The following is a 19,179-nucleotide window of genomic DNA, read 5'->3' as shown; positions in this document are numbered from 1 at the left end:
TAACCATAGGAGGGTAAGCTTGTCTAAGGGGGGATTAGTTTGTTCATACTTCAGTATTTATGATAGTAAAATGAATCTCAGCCAAGTGTACATTGCTATTATTTAGGTAAGTTAGTTTGCAAAATAAATTTCAAAGTCATTTTCAAGATTTCAAAATTATTCAAGATGCAAAATTAAGCGTTTTTTTAATCAAATTATTCATGGAATTCTTAAAATATTTTTTTATCTAAATTGAGGTAATGTGTAAATAATGTATCCAATGCAAAATTTGCACTTTGTATGAATCAAAAGAACTACATAATACATGATCAGTCAGACTCAACAATAACCAGGGGAGATAATTTTAATGAATATATCCACAGTGTTTAAAAATGTTCTCAGATTTTTCAAGTGTTATTCCATCTATAACTGCATCGCATATTGCAGCTCTTGTATGGTCAAAAGTAAAATAACAGTGATTTTATAAAATAAGAGTACAAATAAATCATTGTACAAATGTTACTTTTTGGTCCTCCCTTACATAAAAACAGCAAGGAAATTATTAATCTATTCAGATACATAGCTGAGAAATCAACATAAAAGGAATAAGTTGAGATGAATAACTTTTTGTGAAAATAAGTTGGTTTACAGAATTGGAAAAATAAACAAAAAACACGCATTCATACACCTTGGGCATCTATTATATTGATTTCATGAAAACATAACAAAACCTCAGTTTTGAATGAAGAATAAAAAACAACAACCAGGGTATATTGAACAATTACAAGTGTATTTTCATTTATTTGGAAGATTTTTTTTTACTCAGGTAAATTAATCAATGAGTGATAGATTTCTCTTGGAAGAAATTTAAAGGTCCATCAAATAAACTATACAGAAAACAATACCTGTTGTATTTGTTAGATGGGACAATAGAACTGCCAAAAGTTTAAATGGACAGGTAACTTGCAGGTGAATCTATGGAAAACTATGATAGGGTTTGCAATAATACAATGTGCCTTCCAACCCCCCCCAACCCCCCATCATTTTTTCTGGAATAGCCCTTATGAAATAAATGTATATGTAAGTAAATGATAAATTCTTTATTTTTTCCAGATACACAAGTTAACTTGGGATGCTCAGCACAAGACAAATGTTGAACAGTGTTACTGTTATTGTGGGGGCCCAGGAAGGTATTAATTTACTGACTTATAGAAAAGTCACAGGATTCTAACATATCTGTATATTAAATACTAGATACACAAGAAATTAATTTGTGTAACTGATGACAAAATGGAGGTCAAGTTCAATATTGATTATTTTAATTTTTACTGTTGAAGAATGACAATCTTTAATCAATTGCAAAATTTCACTTTATGTGGTTGGTGTGCAATAGCTTATAAACCCATTTGCCAATGCTTTTCACATTTTTAGCTCACCTGGCCCGAAGGGTCTGTCGTCGTCCGGCGTCGTTAACTTTTACAAAAATCTTCTCCTCTGAAACTACTGGGCCAAATTTAACCAAACTTGGCCATAATCATCATTGGGGTATCTAGTTTAAAAAATGTGTCCGGTGACCCGGCCAACCAACCAAGATGGCCGCCATGGCTAAAAATAGAACATAGGGGTAAAATGCAGTTTTTGGCTTATAACTCAAAAACCAAAGCATTTAGAGCAAATCTGACATGGGGTAATATTGTTCATCAGGTCAAGATCTATCTGCCCTGAAATTTTCAGATGAATCGGACATTCCGTTGTTGGGTTGCTGGCCCTGAAATTGTAATTTTAAGGAAATTTTGCTGTTTTTGGTTATTATCTTGAATGTTATTATAGATAGAGATACACTTTAAACAGCAATAATGTTCAGCAAAGTAAGATGTACAAATAAGTCAACATGACCAAAATGGTCAGTTGACCACTTTAGGAGTTATTGCCCTTTATAGTCAATTTTTAACCATTTTTCGTAAATCTTAGTAATCTTTTAGAAAAATCTTCTCCTCTGAAACTACTGGGCCAAATTTAACCAAACTTAGCCATAATTGGGGTATCTAGTTAAAAAAAATGTGTCCGGTAACTCGGCCAACAAACCAAGATGGCCGCCATGGCTAAAAATAGAACATGGGGGTAAAATGCAGTTTTTGGCTTATAACTCAAAAACCAAAGCATTAATAGCAAATCTGACAGGAAGTAAAATTGTTGATCAGGTCACGATCTATCTGCCCTGGAATTTTCAGATGAATCGGATAATCGGTTGTTAGGTTGCTGCCCCTGAATTGGTAATTTTGAGGAAATTTTGCTGTTTTTTTTGTTATCTTGAATATTATTATAGATAGAGATAAACTGTAAACAGCAATAATGTACAGCAAAGTAAGAACTAAAAATAAGTCACTATGACCAAAATAGTCAATTGACCCCCTAAGGAGTTATTGCCCTTCATAGTCAATTTTTAACAATTTTTCTTAAAATTTGAAGATTTTCAATAACATTTTCCACAGAAAGTACTGTTATAGATAGAGATAATTGTAAGCAGCAAGAATGTTTAGTAAAGTAAGATTTACAAACACATCACCATCACCAAAACACAATTTTGTCATGAATCCATCTGTGTCCATTGTTTAATATTCACATAGACCAAGGTGAGCGACACAGGCTCTTTAGAGCCTCTAGTTTGTTATTATCTTGAATATTATTATAGATAGAGATAAACTGTAAACAGCAATAATGTACAGCAAAGTAAGAACTAAAAATAAGTCAGTATTACCAAAATAATCAATTGACCCCCTAAGGAGTTATTGCCCTTCATAGTCAATTTTTAACAATTTTCTTAAAATTTGAAGATTTTCAATAACATTTTCCACAGAAAGTACTGTTATAGATAGAGATAATTGTAAGCAGCAACAATGTTTAGTAAAGTAAGATCTACAAACACATCACCATCACCAAAACACAATTTTGTCATGAATCCATTTGTGTCCATTGTTTAATATCACATAGACCAAGGTGAGCGACACAGGCTCTTTAGAGCCTCTAGTTGATATGTTTTATTAACGACAAATTTGAAACCAAGTTCAAAATTGATTTCATTTTTTGCTATTCAGGAATTATGGCCCTTCATTGATTGGAAAGGGGTATTTAAAGTAATTCCTATTCAATAAGTTGAGAACCTTTCAATCAAAGCTTTTCAAACTGTTATATGTAGGTCAAGTTTGATATTTAAAAAAAATCATTTTTTACGTTCAAGAGTTTTGATCCTTAATTGATTTTTGATAGCTCCTTTTGCTACTTTTAACAGAATATCATACTAACTAATTTTCATTTCTTTACAGCTGGTTCCTGAAGATGTTACAATGCTGTAGGTGTAGACAATGGTTTCATGAAGGTATGTGACAATATACTTAAAAGAGACATTAGATTCTAATGATACATGTATGTCTAAGACTTTACAAATTCAGTTTGTGCCTTGATTTATTATAAGTATCCAATTAATAACATGTGACAGAGTTGTCAAGCCACAACTGGAGATTTGGAAATTATCAGCTGGAGTTTTGGTCTCATAACTGGAGATTTTTTATTGACTTTTTTATCGACGTACGCAATGGGTTTTTTTGTGTGTTTAAAATGCATATCTTCCTTTTTTTGGTTAAAAGAACAATAATTCCATACCTCTAAACACCTGCATATCCATTTTTACTTAATAAAAAGAAAAGATATTAGGGGTTTTCAAATATTTATTCATTATGAATAATTCAAGATAAAGTGATCAGCCATCATACATAGTTGGCAAAAAGTATCTCTGATTAAGCTACATTGTCAACTTTGGTACCACTACTGAACATGCTTGTAACAGAAGGTCTTAAATTGAAAGAGTTGTAGGCTTGCTGTTGGTAGCTGTCTCCATAAGTTTGTTCCAGTCAGACTCATTAGGGCAACCATAGTCAGCTCTGCATGAAGTGTAGTAAGCATGGTCTTGACCCTTGGTACTGGATCTCCACCATTTGAAATCAGATCTCCAGGCAGAGTTGAATTTGGCTAGATACTTGGTCTTCTTTTATTTGCTGCTGGGGTATTTGTGATAAAATACGGTTTGCATTTTGTCAAATTCTAAAATTTTAGAATAGTCCAAGACAACTATACTTACATAGGTATTCCATTGGCTTGGATAGAAAACGAGCCATAAATATTATATTTGAGTTGATTTCATTTGTCTTTGAGGTTCAGTAAATGTTCCATGTTTTCAACAGCATCAAATAAATCGTTGTTTATACAACTTGTGCAATTAGTCAATTTAATCCTTTGTCAGTATTTCACTAACTAGCTAGTTGATCACCAGGTAAATGCCTATTATCTTTGATTTATGTTGTATATACAGTTTAATCCTAAACACCTCAGGCTGATTTTAACTTTTTTACGATTTGACACAACAGGAAACTTCTGTTTTTCTCTGACTTTTCCCATATCAATTTCAAGTTTCGTGGACTATTTCTTTGTCCCTATCGATTTTGTAAAGAAAAATTTGTATTGAAAATTTTACGAGGTTGACATTTTCGAAAAAGTGGAAGATTTCAAATTTTAACGGGAGGGACGGAAGAGGGTCTGAAAAGCAGGAGATTTTAACTCCCGCCGGAAGAATCACATGTATGAGTGAACATTTAATTATGTGATTCACCTGTACCCTTGAAATCCATGAAAATTGATATCGAGCTAAAATAATAAATTCACAGTATTAATTTATAGCTAGTTTACTATGTTTTTGAAGGACCTTCTTATTGATTGTGCAATCTTTATTAATTTACTTATTTTCCAGCCTGTATACAATGTTTAGAATACCCTCTGATGAATGGTGACAGATTTTATTTATTTGTTTGTTCCCATTGCAACACTGGACCAGAATACATCAAAAGACTAGATTTGAAATGGTAAGTTTGGTGAATAATGCAGGTTATATGAACCTCAGTTAGACTAGTATGATGATTTTATTGATTAATATTAATATAAGGTGACCGTGGGGCTTTAACCCTTTCGCGGCGAGTGTATCCTTGAGGATACACAATGCGCAGGGCGGATGTATCCTTGAGGATACACGATGCGCAGGGCGAGTGTATCCTTCAGGATACATAAATATTGTCCCAATAAAAGTCTCAATTTTACGCTATTTGACGTTCTTAACAGTTGAAATCAATGTTTCAATTAAAATCTACGATATCTGAGGATATTATTTCAGTTCGTCAACAGCATTAAAAACATCGTGAAAGGTAAATAAATCAAATCGGAAAATTTTATTTTCTAAAATTAGAACCGGAAACACGTTTTGAGGTCATGTGGGGTTTCAAAATGGCTCCTCTCGATAACGAGGAGTGGAAGTACAGCTGTTTTCTGTGTTTTGATGAAGCCCTTTATAATTCTTAGGTAGTTTTAACTATATAATAAAAATAAATGGTTCAATATATCTTAAATAAATATGATAGCGATCTTTTTATTCCCCCCACAAATCGGAACTAGACAAGTAAGTTTTTTTTCGCGTTCATGGCTTTGCTGCAAAAACAATTCTCGATTTCGAGGGAACAGAGATATGGCTTTGAAAAGCTGGTACTCGGGTGACACATACACTTTGATTGAGTATCGGGTGAAATAAGCGGATAGGGCTGTGAATGTACGGGAGAACAATGCACGAAATTGAAAGCAGTTTAGGAAGTGCAACTTCGTCTGCTAGTATTTCAGTGTGAAAATGTCGTCAGACGAAACTGATGTAGAATTTGCAGGTTCAGTAAAAACTGATGTTATTAATGCAGGAAAAGAGGTCTTACTTAATGAGGAAAGGTTAAGAATTGGTCAGGGTGGGCAGGGGAAAGATGACAGTGAGGGCTATAATGAGTCAAATAATGAGGAAGCCAAAGGGGAGCAGGAGGTTAATATTAATTGGTGGCACAAACAATGAGATTAGTAGTGTTGAAAAAGTCTACACATATATTTGCCCCTTGTGGGAATATTTGGCTAAGTCATGTCATGGGTACTGAAAAGGAGGTGTCAGATTTAGGGCAACTTTATATGGATAATCCTTTTCATGAATGCATTCTAAATCAACAAAACTGATAACTTTAAGCTTTCCATTGATTTTTAAAGGTGCTGTTATGTCACTATCCCAGATAAGGGGGAAAGGTTGAGCGCTCACAAACACGTTTAACCCTGCCACACTCATTATGTGCCTGTCCCAAGTCAGGAGCATGTAGTTCACTGGTTGTTGTTGGTTCATGTCTGTCATTTTCATTTTAGATTAATTGTTTTGTAATCAAGAACATGTAGCTATATATATAGGCAGTTAGTTTTCTCAGTCGAATTGTTTAATATTTCTCATGTCTGGTGGGCCTTTTATAGCTGACTTTACATTATGGGATTTTCTCATTGATGAAGGCCATATGGTTGCCTATAATTGCTTACATCCACTGTATTTGAACTTTGGTGGATAGTGGTCTTATTGTCAATCATACCTCATCTCCCTATTTTCATATTCACTACAAAGGCAAAGGCCAAATGACAACAAAATGCCTTGGAGCTACAAATCAGAAATGAAAGCATTTCTTGGTCTTGCATACCATTTACTAAGTTGTATTGGTTATAAGATCCAATAATGGTCACCTCAATATTTTCTTGTACAATGATTAGGAACAGGTATACCCATATTTTATGGTACCTTCATTTCTCTGACCATCATAGTAAATGAAACTTGATTACGTAAACAAAATGTTGATCCTTTCTGTAATATTAAACCTGTTGTTTCATTAGTTGAAACTCTGAAGAACAAAACAAATGTCTCAATCTTGTTAATATAATATATATTGGTCAAGTTAAATGTGTAATAAATGTTGGCCAGTTAGCAAGATAAGAGGTTAAACTACCCCTTTACCATTGTTGACTACTCTTCAAACAGGGGTGGCTGACCAATACATTTAGTATTATTGATATTATCAAAAAACCTTGCAATGGCTCAAAAAAGTATATTTCATTTTACTTGGAATAGTTAAATTTGTAATGCCTACATATTATTTACCATTCATCCAACCTTAAATTTCTTCAGTTTTCTTGTTTGCTGGTAAAAAGGATTGATAAATAGATATTTTGTGCTGGGGTAACCAGGGTAAGGCCATTACTAGACATAAGTTCACACACATGCCTTCAAACTGGAACAATAAAGAGAGAAGTCAAGTTTGCTGTATTTAATTTGTTCTTGTTGTTTGTTAAAATTTTATTGTTGAAAGTTCATAATTTAGTTATCAAATTCTCTTAATTAATTGTAATACTGATTATATAAATGGGAAAATATTGCTTAATTTTTTATCAAAATCTAAAGTTTTGTGACTTGATATGGGAAAAATGAAAATGCACTGAATTATCAAGAAAGGATGAAACATATGACAGATATGTGTACATATGTAATGAGAGTAGAAATTCATTGTGTAAGTGATTATTCTTCACATGATTACAATGTACATGCATATATATGATAACTAAAGTATCTATCATAATTAAAATAGTAATTTAATATATTTTATATACTCAGTGATTAAAAGTTTTTCAAATTACATAATCAGAAAATCTAGAACAAAGCTGTTGCATATTGGTAATCATGGTAATAGAGGAAGTTGAAAAAAGACCAAACCTTTGAAAAAAAGACCAACTACAAAAATACTTGTATATTTATATATATTAAATGGTTGACCCTGATAAATAATTAATCCATTTTGTTTATCTACTTTTAAAAGATAATCATGACCAACTATATTCTGCTTTTTTATTCTTCTAAAATATGCAGCATGGACTAATTGAACCAGAGACGTTTATGTCTGATTGAACCAAAAATAATTTTTTTTAGCAGATTTTTTTTTTTTTTTTATAAAGTATTGTTATGTTTACCAGGGAAAATGAAACAACAAACATATCTTGTTTTTTTAAACACTCTTAAATACCAGTGTTTACAATATCAACAACGTATCCGTGGTATCCGTATATGAGTATATGATCGTATCATGATGTATCACTTTGAAAACGAGTAGTCGTTCGTCGATTGACAGAGTTGTCTTTTCATCAATACAAATGGCGGTCGGAAACGAAAAGTCAAACGGTTAATTTAGGAGAGATAAAAAGCTTCGGTTTTGCTATAAACGATGTTTAAATGACAAAAAACGAGTGATAAGAGAAATAAGAAGACTCGGTTATAATGATTTGCTGAATTATATCCGTTTAAACACATTTTTAACGTAAAAAAGTACATCCGAATGTCGACATTTTGGCAGCATTGAGCTAAAAAGGTAACAAAAATCGATCTTTCAAGCATTGTAAAGACATTATTTTTTGTTTTAATTTTAATTCACTAGGAAAATCTTTTACAGAGCAACCTTTTGAACTTCTGTATCAGTTGTTTAGGCGATCTGAGACTGCGTTCTCGAGTTACAGCACGTTTTTCAATTTGCAACTTTTCTTGAAGCGCCGGTCACGAAATTAATTCAGGCTGGGGAATCTGAGCGTGCAAATTTGCCTCGGCCACAGAAACCCGCGGAAAAAATAAAATCAGTAGTGAAAGTGTTAAGTTTTCCCTTGTCCATCCATCCATACATCCCGAAATTGGTTTCCATTCTCTAACTTGAGTTTGCCTCAACCAAATGTTATGAAACTCATACACAATGCTTATTACCACAAAACAGATCAAGTTTCAATTTTTGTGTGGTGTCACTTTTACTGTACCAGAGCCGTGTACATTTACAAATGGAAAAAATGCTGAATTTTTCATTTCCATTCTTTACCTAAGTTGGCTGCAACCAAATGGTATGAAACTTATACACAATGCTTATTAGGGCTATTCCAGAAAAAAATGTATGGGGGGGGGTTGGGGGGTTGGAAGGCAGTTTTTGTCAGCACCCGCCACCCAGACAATTGTAATTGAGAATTATAGTGCGTTATAGTGTGAAAAGTTGCTGATACCCATCACCCATGTATTATTAATATAATGTGCCTTCCAACCCCCCCATACATTTTTTTCTGGAATAGCCCTTACCACATAAATCAGATCAAATAGAAATTTGAGAAGCGTGACTTTTACTGTCCCTATATAATGTTATATGCAAGAAGGGGCATCATCTGTGTCCATTCCCTATTTATTTTTCCAATAGTGATATGATGCATCCAACAATGTCTCCATTATGTTATAAAGACTACCTATTGAATTTTATGGACATTGTTCACATTGGAAATATAAAATATATGAAAAATTGCATGAATTCAAACAAAGTGGATTTTTTTTGGGTGGACTTTTGTCCTTTGGAAATGTATTTATACCCCCCAAAAAAAATTGTGAAAAAGCACCAGCACAGTATCAAACAAATAATCACGAAATGTAATTTTGATTTTCCAAATGGTTTTTGCATTCCAATGTTGCAATATTGCACTGAACTTGCCTTTGATGCCTTTGAACATTATGCTTCATGCTTGTTTTTGACTATTTACAGGGTGGATGTTGTACACTTAACTCTATACAACCTAACAATAGAAGGCAGATGGAACAAATTCTTTGATGTTGATACCATTGTAGAATTCATCACAAGTAATTTGGAAAATCTACAAGTAAATTCTGTAAGTGTTATCTACTTATTTATGTTGAAATATACAACATTTTCCAACACACAAAAAATTCTTTAAATTTGTTACAGTATGAATTTTCAATATTTTTTCACAACAAATTCAGGAATCCCAATGATATAAGATAAAATACATCTGTGATGTTCTTGTAGCTATAATATTTCACTTTAGTTTCATTAAAGTTCTACTGGTGATGGCTTTCTTAAAAATTTTGATGTGATGATGGCAAAGGCTGCTGATCGATTTTTTACGAATTTTGTAAAATGTTAGATTTTCTTTAAATACATGAATATTAGAATGAACACTGATTCCAGACTTCCAGTAAACATTCAAAATTCATGAATGAAGGAAATGTAAATTACATACATGACATATGAACTATGACCTGTTACTGTAAATTCAGAAATTATTACATGCATTTATTATTGCGATTTTGTAATTTTAGACTAGAATGAGATTTAAATTTATGCGATATTGAGAAAAAAACCTATAAAATTCATATAAATAATTTCAAAATGCAAGTTTTAAATTATTGTGATTATAACTGCGTTGCATTTTTTGCAATAATAAAAACATCACAATAATTTCTGAATTTACAGTATATAATAAAGGAAGTTTATCCTAATTCAAGATTTAAAGAATACCATGGTGACTTGTATAACAACTCTGTGTGCCTTATTGTTACTGCACAGAAATAATATGAAACCATGTTTAATTTAACGAAATTTATGCACTCCATCCCTTTTGAAAATTGTTGTTATAGTTTATGGAAACTAATAATTTACTATGTTGCCGCTTTATAAACTCTTATCATTCCACTTCTAGTTGTCAGCTGACAAAGACAATATACGTGAAAAAGTTGTTAACTCTTTGAACGGATATAAATCAAGGTAAGTGAATAAATACATGTATAATGTTACCTCAAATGAACCTTGTTATCAATCTTTTTTATGAACCTGAAAAAATAACTTAAAGGTCTCTTATTGAAAAAAGCATTTTGTGTAAGGCAAATGAAAATGCAATGTGATGTATAAAATTTCTTTCAAAGCATTCTCTGTGCTCTTATAAAATAGGTAGGCACTTCATTTTAAATTTTTGTCAATATTCATTATTGTACACATAGCTGAAGCTCTGTATATGAAAATAAACAAATGAAATGTATACCTTGTTAAAAATAAACATGAAAGAATTATTTCTAATAAAAAAATGAACAATTAAAGAGTTACTAAACTAGTTATGAACTGATATTGGTTTGTCATTTAATATATACAAAACGAAGATGTGGTATGATTGTCAATGAGAGAACTCAAAAGACACAAAAAATAAAAACTATAGGTCACCATACAGCCTTCAACATTGAATAAAGCTCATACTGAATATTTAGCTATAAAAGGCCTCAAAATGACAAATGTAAAACAATTCAAACAAGAAACAAACAGCCAAGTTCATGTACAAAATAACTTAACAAGTATTTTAAGAATTCAGATAAGATTCTCCTCTGACATACAATGTTTTTCATCTTTCAATGGGACCATCTGAATTGAGTTGTGAAGTCTTCTATCTTGATGAATTCACCATGTCCATGAACTATTTTTACAGATTCACTAATCAGAAGGAGAATAGAAAGAAGCCTATGGGTAAACCTTGCTTTGGTCTACGAGTAAGAATACCACCACCTGCACCTATGGTCATGTTGCCTCACACTGGTCAGGTCAATCATGAGGTGATGATGTCCTACAAAGAAAAAGGCAAAAACTTTAAATGTTTTATGCCTTCACAGTGGTAAGATTCATAAAAGGAAATCAAATGGTTGATATTTATGTTTAATGTTTAACTGCCTTTGAAGACATGGATCAGCCTTGGCATCTATCAATAACATAGCAAATAAGTGAAAAGATTAAAATATTAAAGACTATTTACCCAACAATAACATACTTAGAAAAGAGGTGGGGTTCATGTCTGTGTATAACCTATGAGTATTATCACTTAAAATGATTTAGATTTAGTGATTGAAGAATTTATTGTTCTTTGCTGAACTGTAACATCAGGGGTGATTTATGATTGTATACACATTAAACCTGCGCACTTGCCAAAAGTTTGAGTTCTTTAGGTGTTTTAGAAATCCATTTATACAATTTCATGTCCTTTTAAATTGAATAGCCTTTTTAGGATATTTCCAATTTTTCAGTACATCACCTGTATGCTTGCCATGGCAGAGCAAACAGAAAGGATTAGAAATTGATGTTTCAATAGCATTCAAGTCAGACAAAGTACGCAGGAATCTTCTTCAGTCGGCAGTAAGTACTTATGTTTTCAAAGTCTACAAGAACTTGTTAATAGATATAAGGGAATGAGAGTCAACATCTTCCTAGTTAATATCTTTTAATTATAAGGATGACTGATACCTGAAATGTATATATGCACAGTACATTAGTAAATGATTAGTTGATAAGAAGATGTGGTATGAGTGCCAATGAGACAACTCTCCATCCATTTCACAATGTGTAAAGAGTAAACAATTATAGGTCAAAGTACGGCCTTCAACACAGAGCCTTGGCTCATGCCGAAAAGTAAGCTATAAAAAACCTCAAAATGACTAGTGTAAAACAATTCAAACTAGAAACAATGGTCTATTAATCTATATAAGAAATGAGAAACATTTTATATGAACCACATCAACAAACAACAACCACTGAACAACAGGTTCCTGATTTTAATACCCTTTAAAAGTGATCCATCTGATTGAATAAGAGCTTGAAAAATATATCAGCTATAGAAATATTATTTGTAAACATCCAACCCATTCTTACGAGTTAAATGTAAATTTTATTGTATATTTACAAATATTGGTAATAGAATATTTAGACAAATCAGATAGAACTATACTTGAAAATTTTGTCATCACAATGTACAATTTAAAATTTTCAATGTTTGTAAGGCACGAAATTAAATTTAAGCATACAATTTTGTAGTGCTTATGCTTATCTTTCTTATTGTGGCTGGTTTTGGCCTCACGTGGAAAATATTAGTCTTTTTAATTGCATCTAAAGAACCTTTTTGTAGAAGCAGAAAATAAAGTACTTATGAACATTGAAAAGAAAATTTAAAACTGGACAAATTTACTTACACAAGTAAATATTAATTTTTAAGAGTTCTTACTTATGTATAAGTTGAATCTTTGATTGATCATGTCAAAATCACTTTTAATTTTTATTTGTTTCTTAAACATAGTTTCATAAACAGCAGTTATTGTTGGCCGAGTACTTTAACTGCTGATTCATTTGTTTTTCATTGAAAATTAATATCATATATACAAGTCTAGAAATTTTGTATTTGGTCGATCTTTTATATTGATGGTTAACCTATATTCAAGAAAACTGGTATCCCAGGAATAATAATGATCTTTCATGAATAATATAAATACAGAACAAATGTTTGTGCTTTTCATGAATGTTTTTTGTCTTCTTTCAGCCTGGAAATCAAGAATATAAAGGTTATGACAGTGAAAACTCTGTACCTACAGACATAGTAGCCAATCAACATACTTTGGAGGCTCTTATACCTCCTACCAAAGACTTTGATGGTTTCAATCATCCTTTTAAACATTTCTTTGAACAAGAAGAAGAACTTGCACATCATAAACGAAAAAAAGAAATTATTAATTATTTGTTTATGGAGTACGAGAGTGATCTTGTGTCACAGAGTTCTGTCGAGTCAGCTGTTTCATCCGTTAAAGACGATCCAACTAAGGCCATACCGACTCCACCACCATCAATCACCTCAGGGAATTCTAAAGTAGAGATAAAGAATGTTATAAAGTCTCGTGGACGTAAGCGTAAAGCAGCGGACACACCCACAGAGCCTATGCGGCAGAGTAAGCGGAAACGAGTTACTACATCATATTTTAATGTTCTAGATGTGCAAACAATAGAAAGTGTGAAATCAGAGCCTGTTAATATGGCTCAGATTAGAAATAATATGTGTCAGTACTTTGGGGCAGCTGATCGTCTCAAAAAAGGAGAGAAATACAATGTGTTTGGTAAACATGTCACTAATGATGGGAAAACAAAGTATTTAATTCAGTGGGAGGGTTTACAGACCAAATGATGAAACTCTGCTTTTAAATGTACATTTCATGGATATAGATATATATGTCATTACTTTTTGTCAATAATGCTTATTGCATGAAATTTGCAAAATGTACTGATTTGGTTAAATACAAAAACAAAATTGCTTTCAGTAATCTGAATAAACCTTCAGAATTTATCAACTATTTAGAGTTGTTAACACTTATAGAAATGATGTTAATTGAAAAAGCATTCTCTAGCATGCAATGGCTGTAAAAGGTGATTTTTTCAAAATATATCATGAATATCATAATTAAGATACATGTAGGTGAAATTTGAAAACTGATTGAAGCAGATAATTAATTCTTAAATGAATTGCAAATACTTTGAAGATATATGTTTCTTGACCTTACTTATTGTAATGCTTTGAAATAAGTGGGACATTTACTGATTTGTAAAGGGTATGATGAGAAGAAAGACAAAAATGATTAAATTATTTGAGTTCTACAAAAATAATTTTTCAATAATTTCAAAGTATATGAGTAATTTTATGAAAATTATAATGTAGTAGAAATACCTAGTGAAAGCTGTATCAGTGTAGGTTTTTTGATTCATTATTGTCTAGGTCACAAATAATTTTTATTATTATTTTTTATTCAGAAGAGTACTCGTATTTGATAATACTTTGTTAACATTTTCAACATTCAAGAAGTAACACTGATTTACAATTATCTTTATATATTTCATGTACAAAAGTTCATATATATTTATTGAAGTTAGATTACATGTATATGACAAGGGTCCAAAAACATTAATTTTTCCTGTCCTGAAAATTCTTAGGGCTATAATTTATTTCAGTATTGATTTAAAGAAAAAGAAAATTAAACATGAAAATTTACCAAGATCTAAAACAACCACTATTTATTGTATGGCAATTCACAGGGCCTTAGAAGTTACTGCTTGATGCCCCTTGGGATGTCTAGTTGATGGTGCCTCATCATATTGACCAACTACAGATCTAGACAATTTACTTTATTGTGATATAATTTAATTTGAATTCGAAACCCTTGAATGAAGAGCCTTTTGAGACGACTGAAAAAAACATGATATATGTCATACAATACATGTAAAATAAAAACATGTGACTTCCAAATCCTTTTTGAGCCAACTTTTTAAGCATGATACATTTGATACATATATGCCAATTCACATGTCCATAAAATTCAGAATTTTAATTGTCTCGCTTATTCTTAATTATCTTACAAATTATTCTTTATTTTAAATGTCAGCAACTTGGAGAAGGCAGCCAATTTTTTACACATTCTCTATTGTCTGAGAATCGAACTAGATAATTTTATGTGAGTCGATCCAGGGAACAGGATTGTTTTAAATCCTGAATAAAATTTGATTGTTAATGTAATATAAATTATGTTTTATGTAAATTATTGTTCATATGTACAGTTTGTTTGTTTACTGGAAAATCCTCCCTGATCAAAATTATGCCAGATACTTGTGTACATTCATAGATTGGAATAGGTAATAGATTTATTTTGATACATGCCTTTTCTAGTATTATGCCAATATAAATAATCAAAGCATTCTGAACATAAACAGCAAGGAAGGTATAAAAAAAAATTAACAGAAATTGATGAATTTGTGTCACTTTTACATGTACTGAACATAATATTTGAAGTAAAATCTATTTGTAAAAAAAAGGTGGTAATGAAATATTGTAGTCTTAATTTTTTTCTACTGTTTTATGGTTCAAAGAAAGTACCATACAACACATATTCAAGGTACTTTTAAAGATGCTGCAATCAGTTCTTGAATGTTTTTCTTGAGATAGTACTGAAAAAAGTTCAATTTCTATTATTTTTGTACATGATTTAAGTTTTATCTGGCATATTTTAGATCTGGCTATCAGTCTCTGGGAACCCCAATGTGTTCACTGTGTATAATGTAAATTATTTTTGTACAGCACTTTTTGAAAAATTATATATATAACTTGTTTATCATGAACAAATGTGATAAATGGTTGCTATGGTAATACATTTATTGTGTGTATATATAAATAGTTTTAGTGCTACCAAACTTTCTGTTGCAAATCTAAATGAAAATAGATATTTTTTTTAAATCGTTTGAAATTATAGTAAGTTGTTATTGGAGTAAAGATATCAAATTTGTTGGTTTAAAAATTATTTGATTGGGAAATTATAGCTTGTTTGTCTTTGATGTTTATTTCTTTAAATAGTATATATGTATTGTTGCCTTAAATCTAATGTTTACTTCTATAAAAAGTATATATCTATTGTTGCCTCAAATAAAAAAAATGAAAGTTTCAAGTAGAAAGATAATTGTTTGTTTAGATGTAAAAGTGGAGTATTCACACTTATTTGTTGATAGTCTAAAAGTTTAAAAGCTTTTTGTGATAAGGCGATAGTATACAAGTTATTACCGTGGATTCATTTATTTTCATGGGTACCAATTTTCGTGTTTTGAGAAAAATTTGCATATTCGTGGATATTTTATTTCATGGTTTCCTTTAGGAAATTTGTAATTCGTTGAATATTTGAATTCGTGGTTCTCATGTACCCACGAAATCCACGAAAATTAGTATCCAACGAATATTATGAATTCACAGTATTAGATTTTCACAGAAATTTATTTAGGTATGTTTGTCATGTCAAACATTAACGGAGAACAAGATATTTTTTTATACTTCAAGTTAACATGCCAGATTTTGATTGGCTAATATGAGGGAGGTAATTTATTCTATCCCTTTTCTGAACAGAACTTGATGTATTATATTATTTCCAAGTGAATTGTTGAATAATTTTGTTCATATATAGTCTTGCCCGGTTTATGAATATTAGAAATTTTGTTAAAATATTCTATAATTTAAAAGGAAGAAAAAATAAAACTTTTGAAAATGTGATACAAATATATAATAGCTATATAATACCTGTGAATTTTTATAGAAATAATAGTCATGTTAAAATTCAGAACTTTATATATTATTGCAGAATAATATCCATCTGAAGTTTAATTGTTGAATTATTTCTGTTCAAATGAAGTTTTCTGATTTTGGTTTGAAAAGATTAAAGAGTTTAGTATTTCACTAAAATTCTTCGTAATTTCTATGCAACAAAACTGTAATATTGTGATGGTGGCAGCATTTAGAAATTTCTGAGACTCCAGTAATAAGCAGATAAGTGAAGATTACCTTCTGATTAAATGTTCCATGTTTTAAAATCTTGCACTAAATTGACAGAAATTGTTGAGTTATACAATATCAGTTGTTGTAAAACAACTTTAAGTCTAAAGTGCTAATTAAATGTATAAGTTTTTCTTATGATTTAACTTTAAACCACTGAAAAATAATTGACAAGGGAAGCAATACAGGCACCTCTTGCTGTAGACAGGGATGAAAATGTGTATTTCTGGTTTTAATTGTATATTAAAAAATTGTTTTCAAGTCATTTTAAATATTTAACTCTGAAACAGACTTATATTATTTTCTGTTTGTCACTGTTAATTCTTATATTAATTCTGTTTTATAGATGTACATATACGTTTTAATTATTGTAAAAATATGTAACTTTTAAAAGTATTTCTTTGACCTTGTTATTTTAGATCAGTTAGAGTTAGTTATACATGTACTTTCCCTTTTAAGAACTATTTAGATATTCATGCTTCCCACAGGTTCCTGACAGGGATGGAGGTGAGAAAAACTTGATAAAAAGTTGTCCCTAATTTTGATTGTTGAAGGGTCACAAGATTGAATTCTATACATCATGTCACATGACAGGCAATTCATTAACATGTACTGCAATCTCTTAAGTTACAAATAGATGTATATTTGTATAAATCCATGAACCTATTAGATATCATGATTCAAAGGTATCTTCTTATATTAATGCTATAATATCAAAGTATAAAAGGAATTTCCAAAAACATTGGTCAGTACAACAGACCGTACCCACACCCAACTCCTGACTTCTGTGTGTAAAGACGTACTAACAACATTCAAATTATTGTTCTGAATTTGTGCAGGCATGAAACATTAGGTTAAACTAGTGTCTACAGGAAGCCAGCAAAGGTAGCTATTATGCCTATAGGGTCTGACTACTCGAACTTAAGAAGTAAAAGGTCAATTTTTTTTTTGAAACTGGAATTGTTTTAATGAAATAGAATTAATGTTTTATTTAGTTTTCATTAGTTTTAATTTTTTTCAACCCATAATCACAGATCTACAACAAATTAAGGCATTAGGTTAAGGTCATAAGACCAGCTTTTTCAATGGCCCATATAGGGCATAGACATTTTTTTTATCAAAATTTGAAGAAAATATTTTGCTTGTCCTATCATCTGTGGGTATCATGTATTTTGAAATGGAACTTGCCTGAAGAATTATCAAATTGATTTTTGTATCAACTTTCCTGTTTTTATGGAATGTCTCTTGCTCACAATAACAACAGAAGGTTGATTTCAAGTTCTTACATTATCCATATAATGTTAGTACATGTTTTCATGTATTGTTCTTTTACTATATATAGAAACTCATTTTCATAATGAAAAAAAGATATTTTAAAACATATAACTTGTATAACAAATTATTTTCAATAAATTGATTTGAAAATAAAGAAATATTTTATGTTATTTTTAAGTCACATATATGGCCATTTGAGTAGAACATTTGTTCACCTTAGGAAATTAATTTAAATCTTGACAATATAGAAATAAGATGATGTGGTATTGTGAGCCATGAAAGTGTTCACCTGGAGACAATGAGAGAACAAGCCACCAAATGCCATAGAAGGAGGCAACTAAAGGTCACTAATACTTTTTAACTCACCTGGCCCAAAAACACTTGGCGTCTGTCGTCGTCGTTAACTTTTACAAAAATCTTCTCCTGAAACTACTGGGCCAAATTGAACCAAACTTGGCCACAATCATCATTGGGGTATCTAGTTTAAAAAATGTGTCCGGTGACCCAGCCAAACAACCAAGATGGCCGCAATGACTAAAAATAGAACATAGGGGTAAAATGTAGATGTTGGCTTATAACTCTGAAACCAAAGCATTTAGAGCAAATCTGACAAGGGGTTAAATTGTTTATCAAGTGAAGATCTATCTGCCCTGAAATATACAGATGAATTGAACAACTGGTTGTTATGTTGCTGCCCCTAAATTGGTAATTTTAAGGAAATTTTGCCATTTTGGGTTATTATCTTGAATATTATTATAAATAGAGATAAACTGTAAACAGCAATAATGTTCAGCAAAGTAAGATCTACAAATAAAACAACATCACCAAAATGGTCAGTTGACCTGTTAAGGAGTAACTGCCCTTTATAATCATTTTTTACTAACTTTTGATAAACTTTTGTAATCTTTTACAAAAATCTTCTCCTCTGAAACTACTTGGCCAAATTTAACCACACTTAGCCACAATCATTATTAGGGTATCTTGTTAAAAAAATGTGTGTGGTGACCCAGCTAACCAACA

The 19,179-nt window shown here is 31.0% G+C and overlaps 1 protein-coding gene across 1 annotated transcript in view; it reads left to right on the top strand.

Moving 5' to 3' along the window:
• The window catches only part of LOC139512286 (uncharacterized), a 32,044-nt gene extending 13,727 nt beyond the window's left edge, over positions 1-18,317 (top strand). Inside the window, exons 8-15 of the mRNA XM_071299790.1 lie at positions 1,093-1,169; positions 3,303-3,355; positions 4,781-4,892; positions 9,474-9,597; positions 10,429-10,493; positions 11,203-11,385; positions 11,792-11,900; positions 13,075-18,317. Of these exons, the coding sequence (XP_071155891.1) occupies positions 1,093-1,169; positions 3,303-3,355; positions 4,781-4,892; positions 9,474-9,597; positions 10,429-10,493; positions 11,203-11,385; positions 11,792-11,900; positions 13,075-13,710 (1,359 nt within the window). The 3' untranslated portion in view covers positions 13,711-18,317. The remainder of the gene's footprint in view (positions 1-1,092; positions 1,170-3,302; positions 3,356-4,780; positions 4,893-9,473; positions 9,598-10,428; positions 10,494-11,202; positions 11,386-11,791; positions 11,901-13,074) is intronic.
• Positions 18,318-19,179: the final 862 nt, after the last annotated feature.

The sequence above is a fragment of the Mytilus edulis genome, chromosome 2 (genome assembly GCF_963676685.1).
Source record: "Mytilus edulis chromosome 2, xbMytEdul2.2, whole genome shotgun sequence".
In the NCBI taxonomy this organism is placed as follows: Eukaryota; Metazoa; Mollusca; class Bivalvia; order Mytilida; family Mytilidae; genus Mytilus; species Mytilus edulis.
This window is presented reverse-complemented; position numbering and strand designations above follow the sequence as displayed.